Source organism: Balaenoptera acutorostrata, chromosome 4, assembly GCF_949987535.1.
Source record: "Balaenoptera acutorostrata chromosome 4, mBalAcu1.1, whole genome shotgun sequence".
NCBI lineage: Eukaryota > Metazoa > Chordata > Mammalia > Artiodactyla > Balaenopteridae > Balaenoptera > Balaenoptera acutorostrata.
The window spans coordinates 67,606,778-67,630,807 of NC_080067.1; the positions used below are offsets into that span (position 1 = coordinate 67,606,778).

Here is a 24,030-nt window from a genome sequence, read left to right on the forward strand (position 1 = left end):
TCAGGATATAAATATTCTGTTTCTCTATAATCTGTGACTAATAGAGTCATTCTTCCTGAGACTGAATCCCCTTAAGTAAATTGTCAATTTTCTTTGCCTGTTTATGATTTTGTGTTCCCTCAGCACCTATATAGGTCACATTGTAAGAGTCTTTTGAGCAAGAGCAAACCACCTTAACTGTGGAAGGCCTGGAATAGACTGTTCTTAGGAACCAGTGACGAAACAGTTTTATTCTGCTGAAGCACATGGAGGGTGCTTCTTAATTCCCAGGTCAATCTGGGACCAAGTAGCAATCCTTTTCCATCTTCAGGGACTGGAAATAATTAAACACATTAGTGTAGCTACCTGTCTCTCTCTCTCTCTGTCTGTCTGTCTCTCTCTCTCTCTCTCTCTCTCTCTCTCTCTCTCTCACACACACACACACACACACACACACACGAATCAGGCAGGTCTGCCAACGACCATAGCAGCAAGCAGTTAGAGGCAGCTCTTCCCCAAGCTTCTAACTCTGGGATCCCCTCAGAGAACTGTGAAGTTCTGATCTTCACAATCAACCAAAGACTGGCAAGCTTTCTCCTTGCTACTGGTCCATAGCACTCAAATGGGACCCAGAGAGGGGAAACAAAGGCACACATCTGACCATCTGCCTTCTTGTCACTGTCTCACCTATTTTGACCCTCTTATTTTCCCTACAATCCCCTAGGATCTCAGGGGTTAGGTTTTTCCCTATGTCATATCATCATTCTTTCTAACTCTAGTTTCTTGACTAAATGGCAGCATTATCTTCTCTAGACCAGGAGAAAAACTCCTGATCTGACCAACTAGGCCTAGTCCTTGATATGCTAAAGAGGGATATAAAAATATAGAGAAATTCCTTTCAGTCTCAAACTGCCTATTATCTTGCTATATAATCACTTTCGAATGTGAGCCATTAAATGTTGCTTCATTCAAAACTTTTTTTTCACAAACTGCAAACATATATAGAAAGGGAGAAAAGGAACCTACAAAGTAAAAGAGATTTAAGACGCATAACTTTAATTGTGATAAAATACCAAACAAACCTAAACTGATTTTAATAATTTGAAAAAACTTCCCATAGACCCAGATAGCTTCACTGGTGAATTTTGTCAAATACATAAAGAATAATTAATATCAATTCTACACAATCTCTTCCGGAAATTAAAAGCAGAGGGAATATTTCATAACTATTCTATGAGGCCAGTGTTATTACCCAGATACTAAAATCAGACAAAGACAGGGAATTCCCTAGTCATCCAGTGGTTAGGACTCCGTGCTTCCACTGCTGGGGGCTCAGTTTCAATCCCTGGTGCGGGAACTAAGATCCCACAAGCCGCGCGGCGCAGCCAGAAAAAAAAAAAAAAAGAAATGAAATAAAATAAAATAAAATCAGACAAAGACATTATAAAAAAGAAAACTACAGACCAATATCCCTTATGAATCTAAAAGCAAAAATTCTCAAACTACTAACGTACTAACAAATTGAGTCCAGCAACATATCAAGAGGATTATACACCATAAACAAGTGGGATTTATCCCAAGAATACAAGGTTGATTTAACATTTAAAGTACATTAATGTAGGGCTTCCCTGGTGGTGCAGTGGTTAAGAATTCTCCTGCCAATGCAGGGGACACGGGTTCCAGCCCTGGTCTGGAAAGATCCCACATGCCACGGAGCAACAAAGCCCATGCACCGCAACTACTGAGCCTGCGCTCTAGAGCCCGTGAGCCACAACTACTGAAGCCTGCGTGCCTAGAGCCCGTGCTCCGCAACAAGAGAAGACACCGCAATGAGAAGCCCACGCACTGCAACGAAGAGCAGCCCCTGCTCTCTGCAACTAGAGAAAGCCCGTGCACAGCAATGGAGACCCAGTGCAGCCAAAAATAAACAAATAAAAATAAATAAATAAATTTATTTTAAAAAAAGAACAAAGGTCAAAACCCACATGATCATTTCAACAGATGCAGACAAAGCATTTGACAAAAATCCAACACCTTTCATTACAAAAAAAATCAACAAACTAAAAATAGAAAGGAAATTCCTCAATCAATAGATAAAGGACATCTATGAAAAACCTGCAGCTTTCATCACACTAAATAGCAAAACACTGAATCTTTCCCCCCTAAAATTGGGAACAAGATAAGGATGCCCATTCTTTCCACTTCTAGTCAACATTGTACTGAATGTTAGCCAGGACAATTGGCAAGAAAAATAAATAAAAGGCATCCAGATTGGAAAGGAAGAAGTAAAACTATATTTGCAGATGACAGGACCTTATAAATAGAAAATCTGAAGGAATCCACTAAAACATCTATTAGAACTAATAAATAAGTTCAACAGGATTATAAGATGCGAGATCAGTATACAAAAAGCATTCTATTCATATACATTAGCAATAAACAGCCTGAAAATAAAATTAAGAATTATAAAAAAATAAGACATTTAGGTAAACTTAACAAAAGAAGTATAAGATTTGTATCTTGAAAACTATAAAACATTGCTAAAAAAAATTAAAGAGGATCTAAATAAATGAAAAGATATACCATGTTCAAGATTTGGAAAAACTTAATATTGTGAAGATGGCGATACTTCCCAGATTGACCTACAGATTCAACATAATCCCTATCAAAATCCTGCATTTTTTTGCAGAAATTGAGAAGCTTATTCTAAAATTCATATGGAAATGCAAGAGACTCAAAATAGCCAAAATAATCATGGAAGAGAAGAACCCAGTTGGTAGACTTACACTTTCTGATTTCAAAACTTACTACAGACTACAATAATCAAGATAGTGTTGTACTAACACAAGGATAAACATATAGATCAATGAAATAGAATTGGGAGTTCATAAATAAACCCTAACATTTATGATCAATTAATTTTTTTTTGTAGTAAAACAGGAAAAATGTGTTAATGGTAGTGCAGGTTCACCAAAACTCCTTTATAGATTGTAACAGCATTGTAAAAAAACAAAACAAAACAAAACAAAAAACGCTTAAAAGCAGCTTCTTCATCTTCCACAAATGATTTGAATGGAAAAAAATGAGCTGTGAAGGCACACAGATCTGGATTGAAGTCACAGGTTCACCACTTACTAACTTTGTGACCTTGGAGGGTTGTTCTGGTCTCATTGACCCTGGAGATGTCAAATATATGATCAATTAATTTTTACAAATGGACCAAGGCAATTCAATAGGGAAAAGAATCTTTTTTTTTTCAGCAAATGGTGATGGGATAACTAGATATCAACATGCAAAAGAATGAGTTTGGATCCCTATTTCACACCATACACAAAAATTAACTCAAATCAGATCTCTAGACCTAGATACAAGAGCTAAAACTCTTAGAAGAAAACATAGGAGTAAATCTTCATGATCTTAGGTTGGGCAATGATTTCTTATACACAACACCAAAAGCACAAATGATAAAAAAGACAGATAAATTGATTTCATCAAAATTTAAAACTTTTGTACTTTAAAAGAATCATCAAGAAGCGGGGGAAAAAGAGCCCACAGACTGGAAGAAAATATTTGAGGGTCGTACATCTGATAAGGGACTTGTATCCAGAAAACATAAAGAACTCTTGTTTTTTTTTTTTTCTTAACCATATTTGCTTAATTATTTATTTATTTATTTTTATTTTATGGCTGTGTTGGGTCTTCGTTTCTGTGCGAGGGCTTTCTCTAGTTGCGGCAAGTGGGGGCCACTCTTCATCGCGGTGCGCGGGCCTCTCACTATCGTGGCCTCTCTTGCGGAGCACACGCTCCAGACGCGCAGGCTCAGTAATTGTGGCTCACGGGCCTAGTTGCTCCACGGCATGTGGGATCTTCCCAGACCAGGGCTCGAACCCGTGTCCCCTGCATTGGCAGGCAGATTCTCAACCACTGCGCCACCAGCGAAGCCCATAAAGAACTCTTATAACCCAACAATAAATATACAAATAACCAATTTAAAAAGGAGCAAATAATGAATAGCAGAGGGAACTCTGCTCAATACTCTATAATAACCTAAATGGGAAAAGAATTTGAAAAACAGTAGGTACATGTATATGTATAACTGAATCACTTTGCTGTACACCTGAAATTAACACATTGTTAATCAACTCTACTCCAGTATAAAATAAAATTTTTTTAAAATAAAAAATAGGACTTCCCTGGTGGTGCAATGGTTGAGAGTCCGCCTGCCAATGCAGGGGACACGGGTTCGATCCCTGGTCCGGGAGGATCCCACTTGCTGTGGAGCAGCTGGGCCCAGGTGCCACAACTACTGAGCCTGCGCTCTAGAGCCCGTGCGCCGCAACTACTGAGCCCACGTGCTGCAACTACTGAAGCCTGCACGCCTAGAACCTGTGCTCTACAACAAAAGAAGCCACCTCAGTGAGAAGCCCATGCGCCGCAACGAAGAGTAGGCCCTGCTTGCCACAACTAGAGAAAGCCCGCGCGCAGCAACGAAGACCCAACACAGCCAAAAAAATAAAATAAAATAAAATATAAAAAGAAGCAAAGAATTTGAATAGATGTTTCACCAAAGAAGACATACAAGTGACCAATAAGCACATGAAAAGATGTTCAACATGTTAGTCATTAGGAGAATGCAAATCAAAACCACAATGTGAAGCCACTTCACGCTCATGAGAATGTCTCTGATCAAAAAGACAGATAATAACAAGTGTTGGTGAGGACATGAAGAAATTGGAGTCCTCATGCGTTGCTGATTGGAAAGCAAAATGATGTAGCCTTTTTGGAAAATAGTTTGACAGTTCCTAAATATGTTAAACATAGAGTCACCATATGACCCAACAATTCTACTCCAAGGTAGGTATATGACCAAGATAAATGAAAACACATACCCCCACAAAACTTTTACACAAGTGTTGATAGCAGCATTATTCATAACAGCCAAGAAATGGAAAAAAAACAAATGTCCATCCACTGATAATGGATAAACAAAATGTGGTATATCCATATGATGGACAATTGTTCAGCTGTAAAAAAGAATGAAGTACTGACACATGCCACAACATAGATGAACCTTGACAATATTCTGTAAGTGAAAGACATAAAAGGCCACATTGTGTCATAATTTATATGAAATGTCCAGAATAGGCACATTCATAAAGATAAAAAGTAGATTAGTATCTGCCGAGAGTTGGTGGGGGAGGAGATAGCGGTGGGTTGGGAGGAATGGGAAGTGACTGCTAATGGATACAAGTTTTCTTTATGGGATGATGAAAATGTATTAAGATTAGATTACGATGATAGAGGCACATCTCTGTAAATATACTAAAAACACTGAATTGCACACTTTAAATGAGTGAACTCTATGGTATGTAAATTATATCTCAATAACGCTGCTAAATAAAACTAAACTGAGTGACAGTCTACAAAATAACTGACCAGTACTTATCAAAAGTGTCAAAGTCATGAAAAGCAAGGAAAGACTGAGGAATCACTACAGATGTGAGGCGACTAAGGAGAAGTGAAAACTAAATGCAATGGGGGATCTTGATCTAATCCTGGAGCAGAAATGATATTGAAAGGGGAAACTGTTGAAATTCTAGTAAGTCTATAGCTTACTTAGTAACATTGTACCAGTATTAATTTTCTGGATTTCATGTACTATTATATTATGGTTATATAAATTGTTAACATTAGGGGAATAACATTAGGAAACTCTCTGTACTATTTTGCAACTTTTCTGTAAATCTAAAATTATTTCAAAATGATTATTTTTTAAAAGAGAGAAACTTAAGAGATATTTCAAACAATTGCAATGTATGAATTTATTTTCATCTTGAATTAAACAATAAACTGTTGAAAGAAAAAACACTTATTAGCTAAGTGGGAAAATTTGAACAGAGTGGATATTTAATGATATCAGAAAATCACTGTTAATTTTCAGCAGGATAATGACATTGTAGTTATTTTTATTAAATAATTCTTTTCTTCTAGAGAAAATGCTGGAATATTTACAGATGAAATGATAAGGTTTTTGGTTTTTGTTTTTGTTTTTACTGGGAAAATAACTTTATTTTGTTTGGGGGAGTGGTAGATGTCCAGTCTCAGAAATTCTGGAATTGCTTCTTGATGCTGGTGGCCTTGGTGACTTTGAGCACACTGAAGGGTACAGATGAAATAAGACTGTCTATAAGTTGATCACTGTTTCATATGGTGATGGGTATCAAGGATTCATTATACTATTTTCTCTACTTTTGTGTATGTTTAACTTTTTCATTATAAAAAAATTTTTTCACTGCTTGTTTCTTTCTGTTTGCCTCCTTTCTGTTACAAATCCTAATCTCTTCTCAGGCAGATGCAGGCCTCAAACCAACCATAATGATGTCATGTATTCAGAAAGATAAAGAAAAAAGCACATTACTGGCTCTCAAAATATTGTCTACAATTAAACTAGTATTATTGTCACAAAGTTTAAGGCAGTGATTCCCAGTTTGGGGGTTGTGGACCCAGGGAACCAATCTGTGGAGTTGACGAATGCACAAGTATACCAAGTAATGCCTGTAGATGGAAAAAACAACATTATATATATAAACAGGCATTTATATATACATATATGTACACATATATAACTATCTTTAGAGGTATGTTCTTAATTTCCAAACACATGGGGTTTTCTAAATTATCTTTGTATTACTGATTTCTAACTTAATTATACTGTGGTCGGAAAATATGCTTTGTGTCAACGCATGTCAAACTTGAATGTGCACATGAATCCCCTGGGGGTGTTGTCAAAATGCAGATTCTGACGCAGGAGGTCTGAAGTGGGGCCTGAGCTTCCACATTTCTAACAGGCTTAATTGTGCTGCAGCTGCTCTATGGACCATACTTTTCAAAGGGTCTATCTGACACCAATTTCTTGCAATCTGTTGAGATTTGCTTTATGCATAGTTAATGTTCACAAACATTCCACCGGCATTTGGAAATAATGCATATTATCTTATTACTGAGTGCAGTATTCTACATAAATTCATTAGATCAACATGGTTAATTGTGATATTCAAGACTTCTGTATTCTATTCATTTATCTGCTTGACCTACCAAATACTGAGAGAAATACATTTTTAAATCTCTTACTCTGAGAGTGGATTTGTCAACTGTTTCTTATAGTTTTGTAAATTTTTCCTTCATATGTTTTAAAGCTGCATTTGTAGGTGCACAGAATTTGAAATATTTTATATTCCTGTGAATTAAAGTTCTATCATTATAACATGACCATTTCCATTTCTAGTACAGCTTACCAACAGATTAGTTTTGGACAACATTTGCCATCTTTTTACTTTCAGCTTTTCTGAGTCCTTATGTCTTGTGTCGCTTGTAAACAGTATATTGCTGCATTTTATTTCTTGGTCCAGTCTTTACGTGAATAATAAAAAAGATCTTAGAATTTTTTTAACTCTGATCACCTCCTTCCTGACTTATACATATAAGTAATTTAGTACTTTCTTTTTTTGATGCTCCCCAATTTCGACATTAATATTTTTGGTATCAATATTTGTTTCGCTTTACTCACATATTTACAATATTCTTTACTAGATCTTCCACCTTGCAGCTAAGACCTTTGTTCTGGAATTTTCTCCTTCTGCTTGAGGAAGTGCTGTTCAATACACTGTTCAAAATGGTGGAAATTTTCTATATCTGTACTTTACAGTATACTAGCTGCTAGCCACATGTGACTACTAAGCACTTGAAATGTGGCAAATGTGATTACATTACTGGATTTTTTATTTTATATAATTTTAATTTTAATAGCTATATATGGCTAGTGGCTACTGCACTAGACAGTGTAACTTTAGAAGGTCAAAAGTCCTTTAGTCAAGGTCTTTTGATGATCAGTTGTCTCAGTTTTTGTTTATCTGAAAATGTCTTTATTTCTTGTTCTTGAAAGATCATTTCTCTGAGAAGACAATTCTAGGTTCACACACTGTTCCTACAATCCTTGCTCATCTGGATTCAAGACCTTGATGTTCAGGCTGGTCTGCTTGGCCACACTTTTTTCTCCTCTTGGCAATGCTGCCTCAGGAACCCTACTGGCTCTCCCATCCAGCCTGAAAGGTCTAACAATTGGTGAGTAGGTTGGTGCACAGCAATTACCTCTAGGGGGTGGTATTGCCTAACTCCACAGGCCACCCTCCAGCATCTCAGGGTCTAGCCAAAGTATTGTTTTATGTGTGTCAATCGCTTTCTTTTTTTCCCACACCCTTCTCCTCCCTTAAGCCTTTAAGTGCAGTTTCTTTTGAATAACCTCAACCTGTTTCAACTGAGCTTTTGAGAAAGTTTAAAGAATATTTTTCCTCAACTCTCATCCTGGACAAAGAGGATTGTCATACCTCTGGAGACTAGTTACACCTCTGGAGGTGATAGTGAAGATTCCAGGGGGAAAAAAAAGAGAGAGAGAGAGAGAGAGAGAGAGAGACCAGCAAGCTAGGACATGAACAGTAAAAACCTCAGCTATCCGATAGGATATTAACAACCCTCAACTTTCAGAACAAATACTCCAGACCTAAAAGTTATTAGAAAAATAAACACTCATGCAGTGAATAATTGGCTCTGATCACTAAGCAGCAAGTAAGCCCAGCTGAGAAGCATGAAAGGCCCTAAGATTTACCCTGAAAGTGCTCTAATACATCGGTTCGATGTATACAAAAAACAGAGCACTGACTGTTTAGCAATGTCTAGAAAAGTCCAGCTCTTGTACATGTATCAAGGGTGTCCTGAAGGGGACATATCATACCATTATTTTGACATCTTTACATGTAGAACCTGAAAAAAGTGCCATTTAAAAGTTAGAAGAGGGGCTCCCCTGGTGGCGCAGTGGTTAAGAATCCGCCTGCCAATGCAGGGGACACGGGTTCAAGCCCTGGCCCAGGAAGATCCCACATGCTCCAGAGCAACTAAGCCCGTGTGCCACAACTACTGAGCCTGCGCTCTAGAGCCCTCAAGCCACAACTACTGAGCCCACGTGCCACACCTACTGAAGCCCGTGCACCTAGAGCCCGTGCTCTACAACAAGAGAAGCCACCACAATAAGAAGCCCGTGCACCACAACGAAGAGTAGCCCCCACTCGCCGCAACTAGAGGAAGCCCGCATGCAGCAACGAAGACCCAACACAGCCAAAAATAAATAAATAAATAAATAAATTTATTTTTTAAAAAATTTAAAACATTTGTGCATCAAGGGACACCACCAACAGAGTAAAAAGGCAACCTATAGAATTGGAGAAAATATTTGCAAACCATATATCTGATAAGGGATTGATATCCAGAATATATAAAGAACTCCTACAACTCGATGACAACAAAACTGATGTTTTTTTAATATTTATTTGTCTGCATCGGGTCTTAGTTGCAGCACATGGGATCTTTGCTGCCGCGTGCAGGATCTTTAGTTGCAGCATGCAAACTCTCAGTTGCGGCATGTAGGATCTAGTTCCCTGACCAGGGATCAAACCCAGGCCCCCTGCATTGGGAGCACAGAGTCTTAGCCACTGGACCACCAGGGAAGTCCCAACAAAATTGATTTTAAAAAGGGCAAAAGAATTGAATAGACATTTCTCAAAAGAAGATAGACAAATGGTCAATAAGTACATGCAAAGATGATCAACATCACTAGTCATTAGAGAAATGCAAATCAAAACCGCAGTGAGATACCACTTCACACCTATTAGGATGGACATTATAAAATAAAAGTTTTTTCAAAGAAAATAACAAGCATTGGTGAGGATATGGAGAAATTTGAACCCCTGTGCACTATAGGCTAGAATGTAAAATGGTACAGGTGCTGGAAAACAGTATGGTGGTTTAAGATTAAACTATGCAATCCAGCAATTCTACTTCTGGATATATGACCCAAAAAAGTGAAAGCAGGGACTCAAACAGATATTTATACACTCATGTTCAGAGCAGAATTATTCACAATAGCTAAAACATGGAAGCAACCCAAGTGTCCATTAACAGATGAATGGATAAGTAAAATGTGGTGTATACATACAGTGGAATATGACTCAGCCTTTAAAAGGAAGGAAATTCTGATGTATACTACAACATGGGTGAAACTTGAGGACATTTCATGCTAAGCATTACTTCACTTAGCATTCTTTCATGCTAAGTGAAGTAAGCTAGTCACAAAAGAACAAATATTGTTTGATTCTACTTATATGCGGTACTTAGAGTAGTCAAAATCATGTAGACAGATAGTAGGATGGTGGTTGCCAGGGTTGAGGGGAGAAGAGAATGGGAAATTATTGTTTGATGGATACAGAGCTTCAGTTTTGCAACATGAAAAGAGTTCTGTGGATGGATGGTGGTGATGGCAGCACAACAATGTGAATGTACTTGATAGCACTGAACTGTACACCTAAAAATGGTTAAGATGGTAAATTTTATGTTATGTGTACTTTACCACAATTTAAAAAACAAAACAAAAAACATAAGCCTCAGCTTGGAGGAGCCTGAAATTACTTCTACTTATTTGTCTAAAATTGATGAGATTCTCACTTACTGACTGGCAACGACCAGTCATTCATTCAGCAAATATTTATTGAGCATGTGCCATGTGCCAGGTACTCTTCTAGACCTGGGATACAGTAGTGACTAAAACAGACAGAAAGCCCCAATTTTCACAGAGCTTACATGCTAGACTGGTTGATATTCAAGACTCATTTTGAAACCTTAATGGCAATATATTAATTTACAAAAAGAACCAGAACTGACGGTTGACCAAATGGTCTTTTAACATATGAAAATATGTTCAACCTCACTCAAACTAAGAGAAATACAGGGCTTCCCTGGTGGCACAGTGGTTAAGAATCCACCTGCCAATGCAGGAGACACGGGTTCGAGCCCTGGTCGGGGAAGATCCCACATGCCGTGGAGCAACTAAGCCCACGCGCCACAACTACTGAGCCTATGCTCTAGAGCCCGCGAACCACAACCACTGAAGCCCACACGCCTAGAGCCCATGCTCCGCAACAAGAGAAGCCACCACAATGAGAAGCCTGCACACCACAACAAAGAGTAGCCCCTGCTCTCTGCAACTAGAGAAAGCCCGCGTGCAACAGCAAAGTCCCAATGCAGCCAAAAATAAATTAATTAATTTTTTTTAAAAAAGAGAGAAAAGAATCAAAATAAAATAAAATTTTTTTTTAAAAAAGGGAAATACAAATTAAAACTACACTTCGTTCCCCTATAGATTGACAGAAAGTCCACACACTCTGTTTGTGAAGCTGCAGGGGAACAGGCACTCTCATACATTGCCAGTGTCAGGGCAAAACGGCACATTTTCCATGGATAGCCATTAAGTAATATAACACCATGAGCAATTAAGTCTCAGCAGGTTTCCCAGTGAGTTCAACAGCATATCCCCTGCCATGGGAATTGAATTCAATTTGAACCAGTCACTCTCCTTTAAGAACAAATTCTAAGAAATAAATGCAAATGTATAAAGATATCAATAGGAAGTGCTAGTTGCAGCATTATTTATAATAGCAAAAACTGCAAAAAAAATCTGAATGCTTATCAGTTGAGAAACGGTTGGATAAATAATGGTATATGCATACTACAGAATGTTATGGAATCATTGAAAATAGCTAGGTTTGTCTACATTCCACCATATATTAAACAAAAATTAAGTTGCAGACAAAAATGCATCGTCATAATATTAGGTAATACTTAAATTGTACTGACAATGTGTCAACAGTGTTCTAAGGGCTTTTCAACCTTATGAGGTAAGTACTGTTATTATCCCATTTCAAACATGAGGAAGTCCAGGCATAGAGTGATTGAGTAACCTGCCCAAGAATAAACAGCTAGTAAATGACTAGAGGCTGGAATGGAACCCAGCTCTGGGGATTATATGTTAGGGTACCACATTTTGCTTACCTATTCATACACTTGGGTTGCTTCCATATTTTAACTATCATGAATAATGTTGCTATGAGCATGGATGTATAAATATCTGTTTGAGTCCCCGCTTTCACTTTTTGGGGGTATATATCCAGATGTAGAATTGCTGGATCACATAATAATTCTGTTTCATTTTTCAAAGAACCACCATACCGTTTCCCACAGTGCCTGTACCATTTTACATTCCCACCAACAGTGCACAAAGATTCCAGTTTCTCCACATCCTCACTAATGCCTCTTACCTTCTGGTTTTTGGTTTTGGGTTTGGTTTGTTTGTTTTGATAACAGTCATCCTAATGAGCATGAGGTGATATTTCATTGTAGTCTTGATTTGCACTTACCTAATGATTAGTCATGTTAAGCGCCTTTCATGTGCTTGTTGGCCATTTGTATATCTTCTTTCAAGAAATGTCCATTCAAGTCCTTTGCCCATTTTTGTTTTGTTGTTGTTGTTAAGTTATGAAGCAAAAAATAAAAAATAAAAAAAATAACAACAGGTCGAGAAAGAGTCTCCTTAAGACCCATCCATTAAAACCTTATCCATCCAGCTACCTGTCTACAGAATTACAAGGCCTGGATTTACCACTCACATTTTCAGAGGTGTCAGGAGTCATTTAAAATTTTCTACAATTGGACCTATTTCCCATACCCTCAACACACCCCCACGCAACCCCCTCGTGTGTGTGCTCGCACAAATTACTAGTCCTGTTTACTCACCCATCTTTTCTCTTTCTTCCTGTGGATTTGTAGGACAGTGGAACACCTTCTTCTACAATGTTCACTCATTTTAATTGAAAACTTTTACTGAGTTGCCTTCTGCCTTTCCTTCTCCAGGCTAAATTTTCCAAAATCCTGGAGAAACAGTTTTCGCTCAGCGCTCTCATTAACTGGTAGAGGGAAGAAACGACAGACTCCTCGGACCCACGGTGCCTGAGTAACGCGGGCCAAGCCACAGCCGCCAGGCGGAAACAAACCTCAGCCCTTGGAGCTCCGAACCCAGACATGCAACGCGGCCATGGGTGGTAACGACGCTTGCAGAAACTTTGAGGAATCGATGGTGGAACTCCGACAGTTCTCGTGCTGAAAGAGCATGGTGCCTTGCTGGCAAGTTCCTTGTCCACCAAAGGACACCCAAGCTGCCTCACCTCGCTTCCACCACGTCCCCAAGGTCCCGCACTTCCGCAGGCCTGGCTTACCCGCTGCAGCCACTGCCTCTTTCCCCATCTGGTGCCGCGCCTCTCAAGACTCGGGCCTTGCGGCCTACATCCTCCAGGCCTACTCAACTTTAGAGTGTTCGTGGTTCCACCTTTATTTCCAATCTGATTAAGGCACAGAGTAGAGTTTCAGTAAATGCTGATAGGCTGAATGAATGAATAAATGAAGACATCATAAAATAATAATTTTTTATCCACACATGGCAGAAAGAGTGTGGAGCTATGACGTCATACGGATCGGGTTCCAACACCAGTTCTTCCACTTAGTAGCTGGGTGAACTTCACCCCACTGAGACTTGAAGAAACGTTTGTTGGGGCTTCCCTGGTGGCGCAGAATCCGCCTGCCAATGCAGGGGACACAGGTTCGAGCCCTGGCCCGGGAAGATCTCACATGTCGCAGATCAGCTGGGCCTGTGCACCACAACTACTGAGCCTGCGCTCTAGAGCCCGCCAGCCACAACTACTGAGCCCACGTACCACAACTACTGGAGCCCGTGTGCCTAGAGTCCGTGCTCCGCAACAAAAGAAGCCCCCACTCTCCACAACTACAGAAAGCCGGCGCGCAGTAACGAAGGCCCACAGCAGCCAAAAATACATAAATAAAATAAATTTTTTTAAAAAAAGAAATGTTTGTTGAACGAATGAATAAAATGTTCTCTCAGAGATGTGTGACGAACTAAGTGCGATAATGCTTGTACCATTCCCCGCCAGGATCAGCGCTTAATAGAATTACTACTCTCCCTTCTATTCCACGTTCTGTATTTATGTAGACTGTGAGCGCCCTGAGGGAAAAGAATGTCTGACTCGGTTCTGAGCTCCCCAGGGTGCCGGGTCACATTAGGTGATGAGAATGAAAACGGAGGACCACAATTTTTAACGTGCTAGGGGCGGAGAAGATTACACATCCAGAAAGGATCTGGCCGCTTCGCAGAGACCACGAGTCTCATTATCCCCCAAGAATCTCAGCCTGCTCACGACCAAATGACGGCCGATGATACTTGCAGATGGAGTCTGCAGTCCACAGGACCCCAACCCCGGGCGCCTCAACATGCGGCCACCAGCGCCGCGGGGCCCCACGCCGTGCTCCTTGCTGCTCAGCCTTCAGGCAGGGCTAGGGGAGACGCATGCGCATTCCTCTCTCCTCAGCTCCTCCCGCCCTCCCTTCACTAGTGCTTCGCATTTCGAGTGCTGAACCTTTTTGTCCCCTACTGCGTGCCGTGTCAGTTTCCGAGCGGAAGTGGTGACTGTGAGAGAAGAAGATGGCGGCCACTGTGGTGGCGCCGCCTGGTGTGGTGGCCGGTCGGCCCAACAAGCGCAGCGGCAGCGGGCCGGCAGGCGGTGGCAGCGGCGGCGGCGGCGGTGGGGCAGCCAGAGGGGCGGAGGAGGAACCGCCGCCGCCCCTACAAGCAGTTCTGGTGGCCGACAGCTTCAACCGCCGCTTCTTCCCCATCTCCAAGGACCAGCCTCGGGTGAGCGCCGCGCGCGAGAGCTGCCACAGGGCCCGGAGGTGGCGGAGCTAGAGCAAGTTATCTTTTCGACTGCCTAGTGAGGCGCGGAAGGACTTGGGTCCACTGTCTTTCCCAGAAATCGGGTTTATCTGGTTGGGAGGAAGGCGGAGAGACCGTCTAAAGCCTTGACGACTGCCTGACCAAGTGAGTGGCTGGCAGATTTGGGCACTCGTAATGCTGTCCACCTCATTTGGGAGGCCTGCAGGGGCTAATGTAGAAGCAGTGCTTGTGAGAAGCCTTCACACGGGGATTCAGTGCCTCAGGAGGAGGCTGCGCCGCCCTTATGTAGAGGAAAAAGAAATCCTTAGGTGAAAGGGACTGTCACCTCCTTTTGCCTCCAAAAGGGAGGTCATGTGCCTAAAAAAAGAGCAGGCTGGTCTGATCCCATAGTAACAGCTGTTTTGGATCTCTTACAGTGTGCTTTTTTTCTTTTCAGGTTTTAGTGACAGCTAGTGCTATCTGTCAAAAGGAGAACAGAACGGGTTCAGTGGCTGGTTGCCCGCATCCCCAGTATTGTCTAGACACTGGGGAACTGGACTGAGCTAGTCCTAGGGATTGCTGGGTCACTCAGCAGTCCTCAGTTCAAAGAAAAGGACTTGCATTCGGTTCAGGAAAAACTCTCTTTGACTCCCCACTCCCTCTAAATAGTCTAATGGCTGTTTATTTTGTACAGTTGATTGGGGTGGCTAGCCCCTGACTCTTAGAAAGGGATCAAGGAAGGAAATTTTATAGGAAAAAAAGCATTAGTGGTGCTTAAGCTTCTGGAGATGTAATTGATTTCCATATTATCCTTTGTCAGGGGTAGTCTGCTGTTCTATACCAGCTCTGTGTCTGATGCTAAGCAAGTAGATTCCATGCTTACATCCAAATTGCAACCCATTAGACTCTGATGTTTAGAGTATGCCATGAACATCAAAGGCAGCAGCCTGATTAGTTTGAAATAGGAAAGATAAAACTAGTGTTTGAAAATAGTGATAGAGGAGTGAAAATTGTGGTTGAAATGGGGGAAAGAATGATACTCAGAGGACCCTCATGACTTTTTTTCGTCTCCTACCCTCAGGTCCTCTTGCCCCTGGCCAATGTGGCGCTAATTGACTACACTCTGGAATTTCTGACTGCCACAGGTGTACAGGAAACCTTTGTCTTTTGTTGCTGGAAGGCTGCTCAAATCAAGGAACATTTATTGTAAGGCTCTGCAACTTTTCTTTCCATGTTTCACCATTTTTTCCCAGTTTCCTTAGAATGTATATAACTAAGAGGAGATTATGAGGGAGAAAAATGTGTCTGTTTGGATCCCATCATAAGGTCTAAGGGCATTCTCTTCACTTAGGAGGTGAGCAGCTGAAGCTGTGACAAAGATTAAAGAACAGCATTTGGATTTTTTCTGAATCTCACTTACAAAGTTTGGACCCAATGGGTTTTGCTTTTTATTTAGTGGCTCCAATATGCAAGTTACAAGAGTAATATCTTTGTTTTTCCACTGAGCTTCTAAATATTGAGCTCTTCCTCATCTTTGTATCTTGGTGCCTAGCTTAGTACCACACACATAGTAAACACTTAACAGATGTTTAGCGAAGTGTTTTTGAAAAAGAGTGAATCTCAGGATTTATGGAAGCTTAGGAAATAAAGACTAGGATATTAGCATGGTCTCCATCAAACAGCTCCTAAATTTGGTATGAGTTTTAGAAGGAGAAAAGTGGCATGAAATGTGTGTTCCCAGGATACTTTGTATAACCTAAGTCTCAGCGGGATTTTTAGTTCAAATCCATGTTTAGGGACAGGGGTCAGGGTATGGAGAGGAAATAGCCATGTTTCTGTAACCCATAAAACAAGACTAGTGACAGACTATGCTGAAACCATTAATTATAGTTCATAAACCTCTTTGAAGTCGAGGACGCTGGCAGGAGCCCCAAAAAAGCCATAGCAAAGGAGTGTGAATGTTGAATGGGGGGAAAAAATAGGGAAGCTCTGCATGATCTTTATGCTTGGCTTACTCATCCCCCTCACTTCCCTTCCTTTAGGAAATCCAAGTGGTGCCGCCCTACATCCCTCAACGTGGTTCGAATAATTACATCAGAGCTATATAGATCACTGGGGGATGTTCTCCGTGATGTTGATGCTAAGGCCTTGGTGCGCTCTGACTTCCTTCTGGTGTATGGGGATGTCATCTCAAACATCAATATTACCAGAGCCCTGGAAGAACACAGGTCAGGATGGGAAAACGGTAGAGATGAGGTTTGGGACCAGCAGAGCCCTAAGACTGCTTTTTTGCAACTCTCTCCCTCCTATCCTTTACAGGTTAAGGCGGAAGCTGGAAAAAAATGTATCTGTGATGACGATGATCTTCAAGGAGTCATCCCCCAGCCACCCAACTCGTTGCCATGAGGACAATGTGGTAGTGGCTGTGGATAGTGCCACAAACCGGGTGCTCCATTTCCAGAAGACCCAAGGCCTCCGACGTTTTTCTTTTCCTCTGGTGTGTGGGTATCTGGGGTCCTTGAGGTGGGAAAGTGACAGGCTTCAGCAGGAGAGATGAGTTAAAGTCCTTGTAGGGACTTCCCTGGTGGCACAGTGGTTAAGAATCCACCTGCCAATGCAGGGGACACGGGTTTGAGCCCTGGTGCAGGAAGATCCCACATGTCACGGAGCAACTAAGCCCGTGCACCACAACTACTGAGCCTGCACTCTAGAGCTCGTGAGCCACAACTACTGAGCCTGCGCTGTAGAGCCCGTGAGCCACAACTACTGAGCCCATGCACTGCAACTACTGAAACCCGCACGCCTAGAGCCCGTGCTCCACAACAAGAGAAGCCACCACAATGAGAAGCCCGCGCACCTCAACAAAGAGTAGCCCCTGCTCGCCACAACTAGAGAAAGCCCGCACGCAGCTATGAAGACCCAGCACAGCCAAAAATAAAATAAATAAATTTATTTAAAAAAAAAAAATAATGAAGTCCTTGTAACTTCTCCCCACAGAGCTTGTTCCAGGGCAGTGGAGATGGAGTGGAGATTCGCTATGATTTACTTGATTGTCATATCAGCATCTGCTCTCCTCAGGTGAGCTCCTCAGGGCCAAGGCTGCACATCCAAAGAGTAGAACTCTGAGGGTGTGTTATCACCCCCTTAAAAGGCCAGGGTATATTTCTTCTCCTTCTTTGTCTTATCTACAGCAAATAGGTGCTATCATCTTGACCCCAGTATCTCACTGGCAGACTTTTTTGGGATTCTGGCCCATATCCTGCTGTCATAGTGTTTGATAGGTCTCTGGGGGGCTTGTGTTTGCTTCCAGAGAATAGTGCTTAACCTTGGCCCCCTCTGACTTCCCCACACAGGTGGCTCAACTCTTTACAGACAACTTCGACTACCAAACTCGAGATGACTTTGTGCGAGGCCTGTTAGTAAATGAGGAGGTAAGAAAAGGCTCCCAATGCCTCTTTAGAAGAAGGCTGTGATTTTATCTCAACGCTGATAAATTTGGTCCCCCTTTTTTTTCTCTCTCCATTTGCTTTTTTATTCTGCCCATTTTTAGGGCACAATAGACCCTACTGACACACAAAAGCAAAAGATTCATTTGTGGTTTTTGGCAGATCCCCAATACCATCTGACCACCAGTGACATGCTAAAAACATCTCAAGATCAACAGATTAATTGCTAAAAACATGAGCATCCACCATTACACATAATGTGAAAGTTTGTTTTCCCTTGGGCAGGGTTGGGGGAGTTTGGGTCCCCTTTTATGTTTTATTAAACCTTAGGAGGAAGGAAAAGAGCTGGAGAGGAGAGGGAAGCAGTATACAGAGAAAAGTCTCAGGCCACTTGGCTGTGACATTGAGAGGCAGTAGGAAACTTAAGAAAGTTAGAATAGAATTATACCTGGGATGTTCTTTCTCTCTTGCTTGCTTGGGTGACCTCTCTTTTTTTCTCCTCATTCAGATCTTAGGAAACCAGATCCACATGCATGTGACAACTAAGGAATATGGTGCCCGGGTCTCCAACCTACACATGTATGCTGCTATCTGCGCTGATGTCATCCGCCGATGGGTCTACCCTCTCACCCCAGAGGCGAACTTCACTGATAGCACAACCCAAAGCTGCACTCACTCCCGACACAACATCTACCGAGGGCCTGAGGTCAGCCTGGGTCATGGCAGCATACTGGAGGAAAATGTGCTCCTGGGCTCTGGCACTGTCATTGGCAGCAATTGCTCCATCACCAACAGTGTCATTGGCCCCGGCTGTCACATTGGTGAGTACAGGTGGGGAGGTCAAGCTGGCCATCCTAGGAGCAGGAACCTGGGGGAACCCCCATGTCTCCAGAAAAGGATACAGAGGGATAGTCCCAGAGAGTAAGGAACTAGAGTGGCTGCCTTAATAAAGGAAGAAATAGGGATGTAAAAACAGTGATACTTTAATTTGTGGCCTGTGAGCCTGTTATTGGGTGACTCTTCACATTCCAGGGTACCCTTTATTCACATTCAGGACCAACTGGATAATTAACATGCAATAATAACATCTGTTTAGTGCATTGCAGTTTACAAAGGGCTTCTGCGTACGTTATTAAAAACCTTGTGAGGTAAGTATTATTTATAGATAAGTTTAGAGATAAACAAAAAAGCTGTAAGGTTGTCTCACCCAAGGTCATAGCTAATAAGAGGCAGTGCTGGGACTTGAATCTGAGTGTTCTGACTTTAAGTCCAGTGTTCTTTCTACTCGTAGTAACTCGCTTTGGTTGTAAGAAAGTGATGCTTCTAATGGAGCCACCCCTTTAAAAGAACAACAATAAGATTCTAATTCTAAAATGTACAAGAAGAGGTGGAATAATTTGGTTCTACTTTTAGGCATGGATTTAATTCTAATAAGGTTCTTGAGCTCAAGGGGTCCCCAGAAATCTTAAGGGTTCTCAGGTTCTTAAGTCCAGTATATAGTCTGTAATTGTTGTAAACCTGGTGGAGGGTAGTCAGGCGTCTCTGGCCCAAGCTTAGAGAGGGAGAGGGTATTCCTGGTGAATTGGGGATGGAGTAGTAGAGCTGGGTGGGAGCTGTGCTGATGTCAGTCAGCCCCATTCTCCACAAACGGCCCTGGTCTGGAATTGGAGCCCTGGGTGACCAGGAATCCTTCCTGTCCTGAGCCAGGTGATAATGTGGTGCTGGACGAGGCCTTCCTATGGCAGGGCGTCCGAGTGGCTGCTGGAGCACAGATCCGTCAGTCTGTGCTCTGTGACAATGCTGAGGTCAAGGAAAAAGTTATCCTGAAGCCACGCTGTGTCCTCACTTCCCAGGTAAGACGTGTTCCGCACTGCACATAGGCCCCAAGTTGAGTGGTGGTTATGCTGAGCCAGAAAGGGGCCTTATGTCCACCCAGTCCAGCCTGAATTGAGAGTCCCAATCCAGTGGTTTCCTTTGCCTTCTACTTGGCTTGGTTAAAAAAAGTCACTCTGATTTTCAGGATGTACTTTTCCCCAATATACTAATCAGTCTGTGCCACCCACTCCTTTGTTCTCCTCCAGGTGGTGGTAGGCCCAGATATCACGCTGCCTGAGGGCTCGGTGATCTCTTTGCACCCTCCAGATGCAGAGGATGATGAGGATGATGGTCAGTTCAGTGATGATTCTGGGGCTGACCAAGAAAAGGAGAAAGTGAAGCTGAAAGGTGTGAGGCTCAGCAGGTGTGGGGCATCTATCTGTGTGTGTCTCTGCCCCATAGAAAAACCAATGTTTCCCCCTAAGGGGTTGGTGCTTCTACTGGGCCTTTGCTAAAGATCCGTGCCTTTTCCAGGTTACAATCCAGCAGAAGTCGGAGTTGCAGGCCAGGGCTACCTCTGGAAAACAGCAGACATGAACATGGAGGAAGAGGAGGAACTACGGCAGAATCTGTGGGGTGAGCTAAGCCTTATTCCTGCCACCCACCTTCTAAATCAGATTATTTTGAGGGAGATTGAACACTTCAGAATCAGACTACTTGTTCATTACTTTATTTATGCAGACAGAGCAGATATATTGCTCTCTGTCAATGGCTCTTTCAATATTTTTCTCTTTTCTCACCCTTTATGGATTCTCAGGACTCAAAATCAACATGGAAGAAGAGAGCGACACTGAAAGTGAGCGAAGTATGGATTCTGAAGAGCTAGATAGCCGGGCAGGCTCCCCACAGATGGATGACATCAAAGGTAAGTGGCCAGGGGAGCAGTGTCTGGGACAAAAGAGGAAAATCTCCAGTTTGGTTAGGCATAAAGTCAGAACTGGATGACTTAAAGCATCCTGGAGTGATATTGGCCCATGAACTTACTCTTGCTTTGATTTTAGTGTTCCAGAATGAAGTCCTGGGAACTCTACAGCGGGGCAAGGAGGAGAACATTTCTTGGGACAATCTAGTCCTAGAGATCAACTCTCTCAAGTAAGAGCACCTCCTCCTTATTCTCGCCTCCTCGGGGTGATCCCAGGCAGGTGTAGGTTCTCTCCTACTTCTTCCCCAAGTAGGAACCTGTTCCCTCGACATCCCAACTGGACAAGGCCGGTAGCATTTGGAAAAGGAGGACATTATGTTTTTGCCTCAGCATAGACTTCCTCCTTCCAAAACCCTCTCTTTCCATGATGTTCCATCTGACTTTCTCTCCCCCAGTGTCCTGCCAAAGTCATAGTCCTACAGTATGCTGAAAGGGCCAATGAAGGCCCTGGTGTCACCCCAGTCTCCCCACAGGTACGCCTACAACATAAGCCTGAAGGAGGTGATGCAGGTGCTGAGCCATGTGGTCCTGGAGTTCCCCCTGCAACACACGGATTCCCCACTCGACCCAAACCGCTACTGTGCCCTGCTGATTCCCGTAAGCAAAGATTGGGGCTGGGTACAAGGGGTTGAGTGGAGATAGGTATACATCCTTACTGGGCTTGACTTTAAAGGAAATCAGGAGTAGAAGGTCTTGTGAGATATATGTTACTTGTGGTTCCTTTCTCCTTGCCTCTGGACACAGATTAGGTTCTAGAGCAGGTTTGGCTGGTCCAGGGGAGTCAATTTAGGTTCAATACTGAGTGGCCTTTGAGATTCCAGTATTCAGACGGTACTAGACCCCAAAGGCATACCCAGTATAGACCTGGACTGTCATACTGTCTGACTGAAAATGATTTGACCCAGAATGAGGTGAACCTTTAGGCTGGAAACAGGTATTCTGAGGGAGCCTGCAGCATCTGACCCCCTTCACCTTCCCTAGGAAATTTCTTTCTCCCCAGTCCTAACTACCAGCACTCCCGAGTCCTCTGACATAATTCCACAGGGCCTGTAACATCTCCCTCTTGTCTTTTTTTTTTTTATTTTAATTTTTTAATTTTTGACCTTGCCATGTGACTTGCAGGATTTCAGTTCCCCAGCCAGGGATTGAACCTGGGCCATGGCAGCGAAAGTGCCGAAATCTAACCACTAGACTACCAGGGAACTCCCCGTCTTGTCTTGAAAGACCCATGTTATCAATATTGATTTTCTTTGCTGTCCAGGTGTAGGTGCGTGTTCAGGAATATATTGCAACTTCTCCTTTCTTCCACAGTTGCTCAAGACCTGGAGCCCTGTTTTTAGGAACTACATAAAGCGTGCAGCTGATCATTTGGAAGCATTGGCAGCCATTGAGGACTTCTTCCTGGAGCATGAAGCTCTTAGTACTTCCATGGCCAAGGTGAATACCACCTCAGGCCCCCGAGTCCTGCATTTACTTTGAAACAGGCCTTGGTGACCTCCATGGAGACACAAAATAGACTGACATGAATCCGTATGGAGTTTGGTTAACAGCTTCATCCACCCCTAGTGTTGTGCTTATTGCTGGGATAGTACAGCTTGGAGCCAAACTAGTAAGGCAACCATTTGGAGGTTGCCCTGGGAATGTTCAAAGCACTACCCAGCAATAGTTCCAGAAGTCAGACCTGTCCCAGTATCAGAGTGAACAGCTCATTCTTATCTGTTTTGGAGGAGGCTGCTCCGTGTGTAGAAGGAGGCTGAGGGCCTGGTAGAGAGGCACTAGATCTTGCCTCCTCTTCCTCCATTATCCGTTATGTCTCGCTGAACCCTGCAAGGCCCCTGAGATCTCATCTCCTCTGCTGGCCTTCTGCAGGTACTGATGGCATTCTACCAGCTGGAGATCCTGGCCGAGGAAACAATCCTGAGCTGGTTCAGCCAAAGGGATACAACTGACAAGGGCCGGCAGTTGCACAAGAACCAGCAGGTAAGTCAGGCTGCCTTCCTGTCACTGCAGTGGTTGCCTGGTTCCCTGGCTCCTGGCCTTAGACTCCAGGTGGTTGGTCCCTGGGACTCTGGTTGTTAGAGCTGTTTATCTGCTAAGGAGAAAAGGAGGGTTATGTGCCCCTCCCTCAGTAGCTCTCCGCTCTGCTTCCTTACAGCTGCAGAGGTTCATCCAGTGGCTAAAAGAGGCAGAAGAGGAGTCATCTGAAGATGACTGAAGTCGCACTACCTGCTCCTGTGGGTGTGGTTGATTGCCCTCCTGGTTTCTGGGCCAGGGCAAGTGAGAGGCTAGTTGCAGAAGGATGAGTGACCACCATCTGAGCTGAGACTTAAAGGAGCAGAGGCTGGAGCTACAGTATTCTTCCCACCGCCAGCAGCCATGTGCCTCCCATCCTGACTGGGGAGTTGAGATGAGGGAAGTTGGGCTGGATAACAACTCTGCCTAAGGAGGAGCTAGGCAGGCCCTGCAGGTAGAGGAAGGCCAGAGGAACAGCTTTGTGCTCTGGTTTCCCCTCAGGGAACAGCAGAGAGCAGTTGGCCCTCTCTGTTGCTTGTATTTGTTAATATTAAAAAACAGAGAGAGGGGTATATTTGGTTTCTGTCCAACTCTGACTGATCAGCAGTGGAAGTAGGTCAACAAAGAGTTCTTAACCTCTGATGTGGTAGCCTTTCTTAACACCTGGTGGAGAGGGAGAAGAGGGGTGTTGTGGCCACTAGGTGGGACTGTGGTGCCTCGCTAGTTGACCATTGCCATGGCCACGGAGGTAGAGGGCCTAGATTCTTTTCCAGACTTTGTGGGCCAATTTGTGGTCCTGGAGTGGTGTGCCTGAACCTAGTTCTGTAGAGAGTCCTAGTCGGAACACTCTTCTGTCAGAGGGTGATGATGCCAAGCATATGTAAAGTCCATTAACCACTGCCAGTCTGTCACATGCTTTGTCCATTTGATCCAGTACTACTGTCAGGGAAGCTGGGCTACTTTTCATCTTATAGATAAGGGAATTTGCGCAAGGTCTCATGACTCTTGAGGGGTAAAGCTAAGGACTTGAGCCTCATAATCCAGAATTCTTTTTCCTTCAGCATATTCAGTGTCTCAGTGAAGGGAAATTGCCCCCAGAGGCAAACACAACCCCAAGCCAGCAATGGATATCGTAA

The 24,030-nt window shown here is 42.9% G+C and overlaps 2 protein-coding genes across 2 annotated transcripts in view; one reads left to right on the top strand and one right to left on the bottom strand.

The window, feature by feature from the left end:
- ABCC5 (ATP binding cassette subfamily C member 5) overlaps positions 1-13,398 on the bottom strand; it is a 197,558-nt gene extending 184,160 nt beyond the window's left edge. Inside the window, exon 1 of the mRNA XM_057546143.1 lies at positions 12,655-13,398. The gene's annotated coding sequence lies outside the window, so the exon portion shown is untranslated. The remainder of the gene's footprint in view (positions 1-12,654) is intronic.
- Positions 13,399-14,390: 992 nt separating this feature from the next.
- On the top strand, positions 14,391-23,536 carry EIF2B5 (eukaryotic translation initiation factor 2B subunit epsilon). The gene is made up of 16 exons (XM_007195329.2): positions 14,391-14,620; positions 15,720-15,844; positions 16,681-16,866; positions 16,958-17,135; positions 17,636-17,716; positions 17,992-18,069; positions 18,593-18,905; positions 19,792-19,937; positions 20,166-20,307; positions 20,434-20,535; positions 20,717-20,824; positions 20,961-21,051; positions 21,355-21,478; positions 22,193-22,318; positions 22,751-22,861; positions 23,037-23,536. The coding sequence occupies exons 1-16, from the start codon at positions 14,411-14,413 to the stop codon at positions 23,094-23,096; spliced, it is 2,181 nt and encodes a 726-aa protein (XP_007195391.2). The 5' UTR covers positions 14,391-14,410; the 3' UTR covers positions 23,097-23,536.
- Positions 23,537-24,030: the final 494 nt, after the last annotated feature.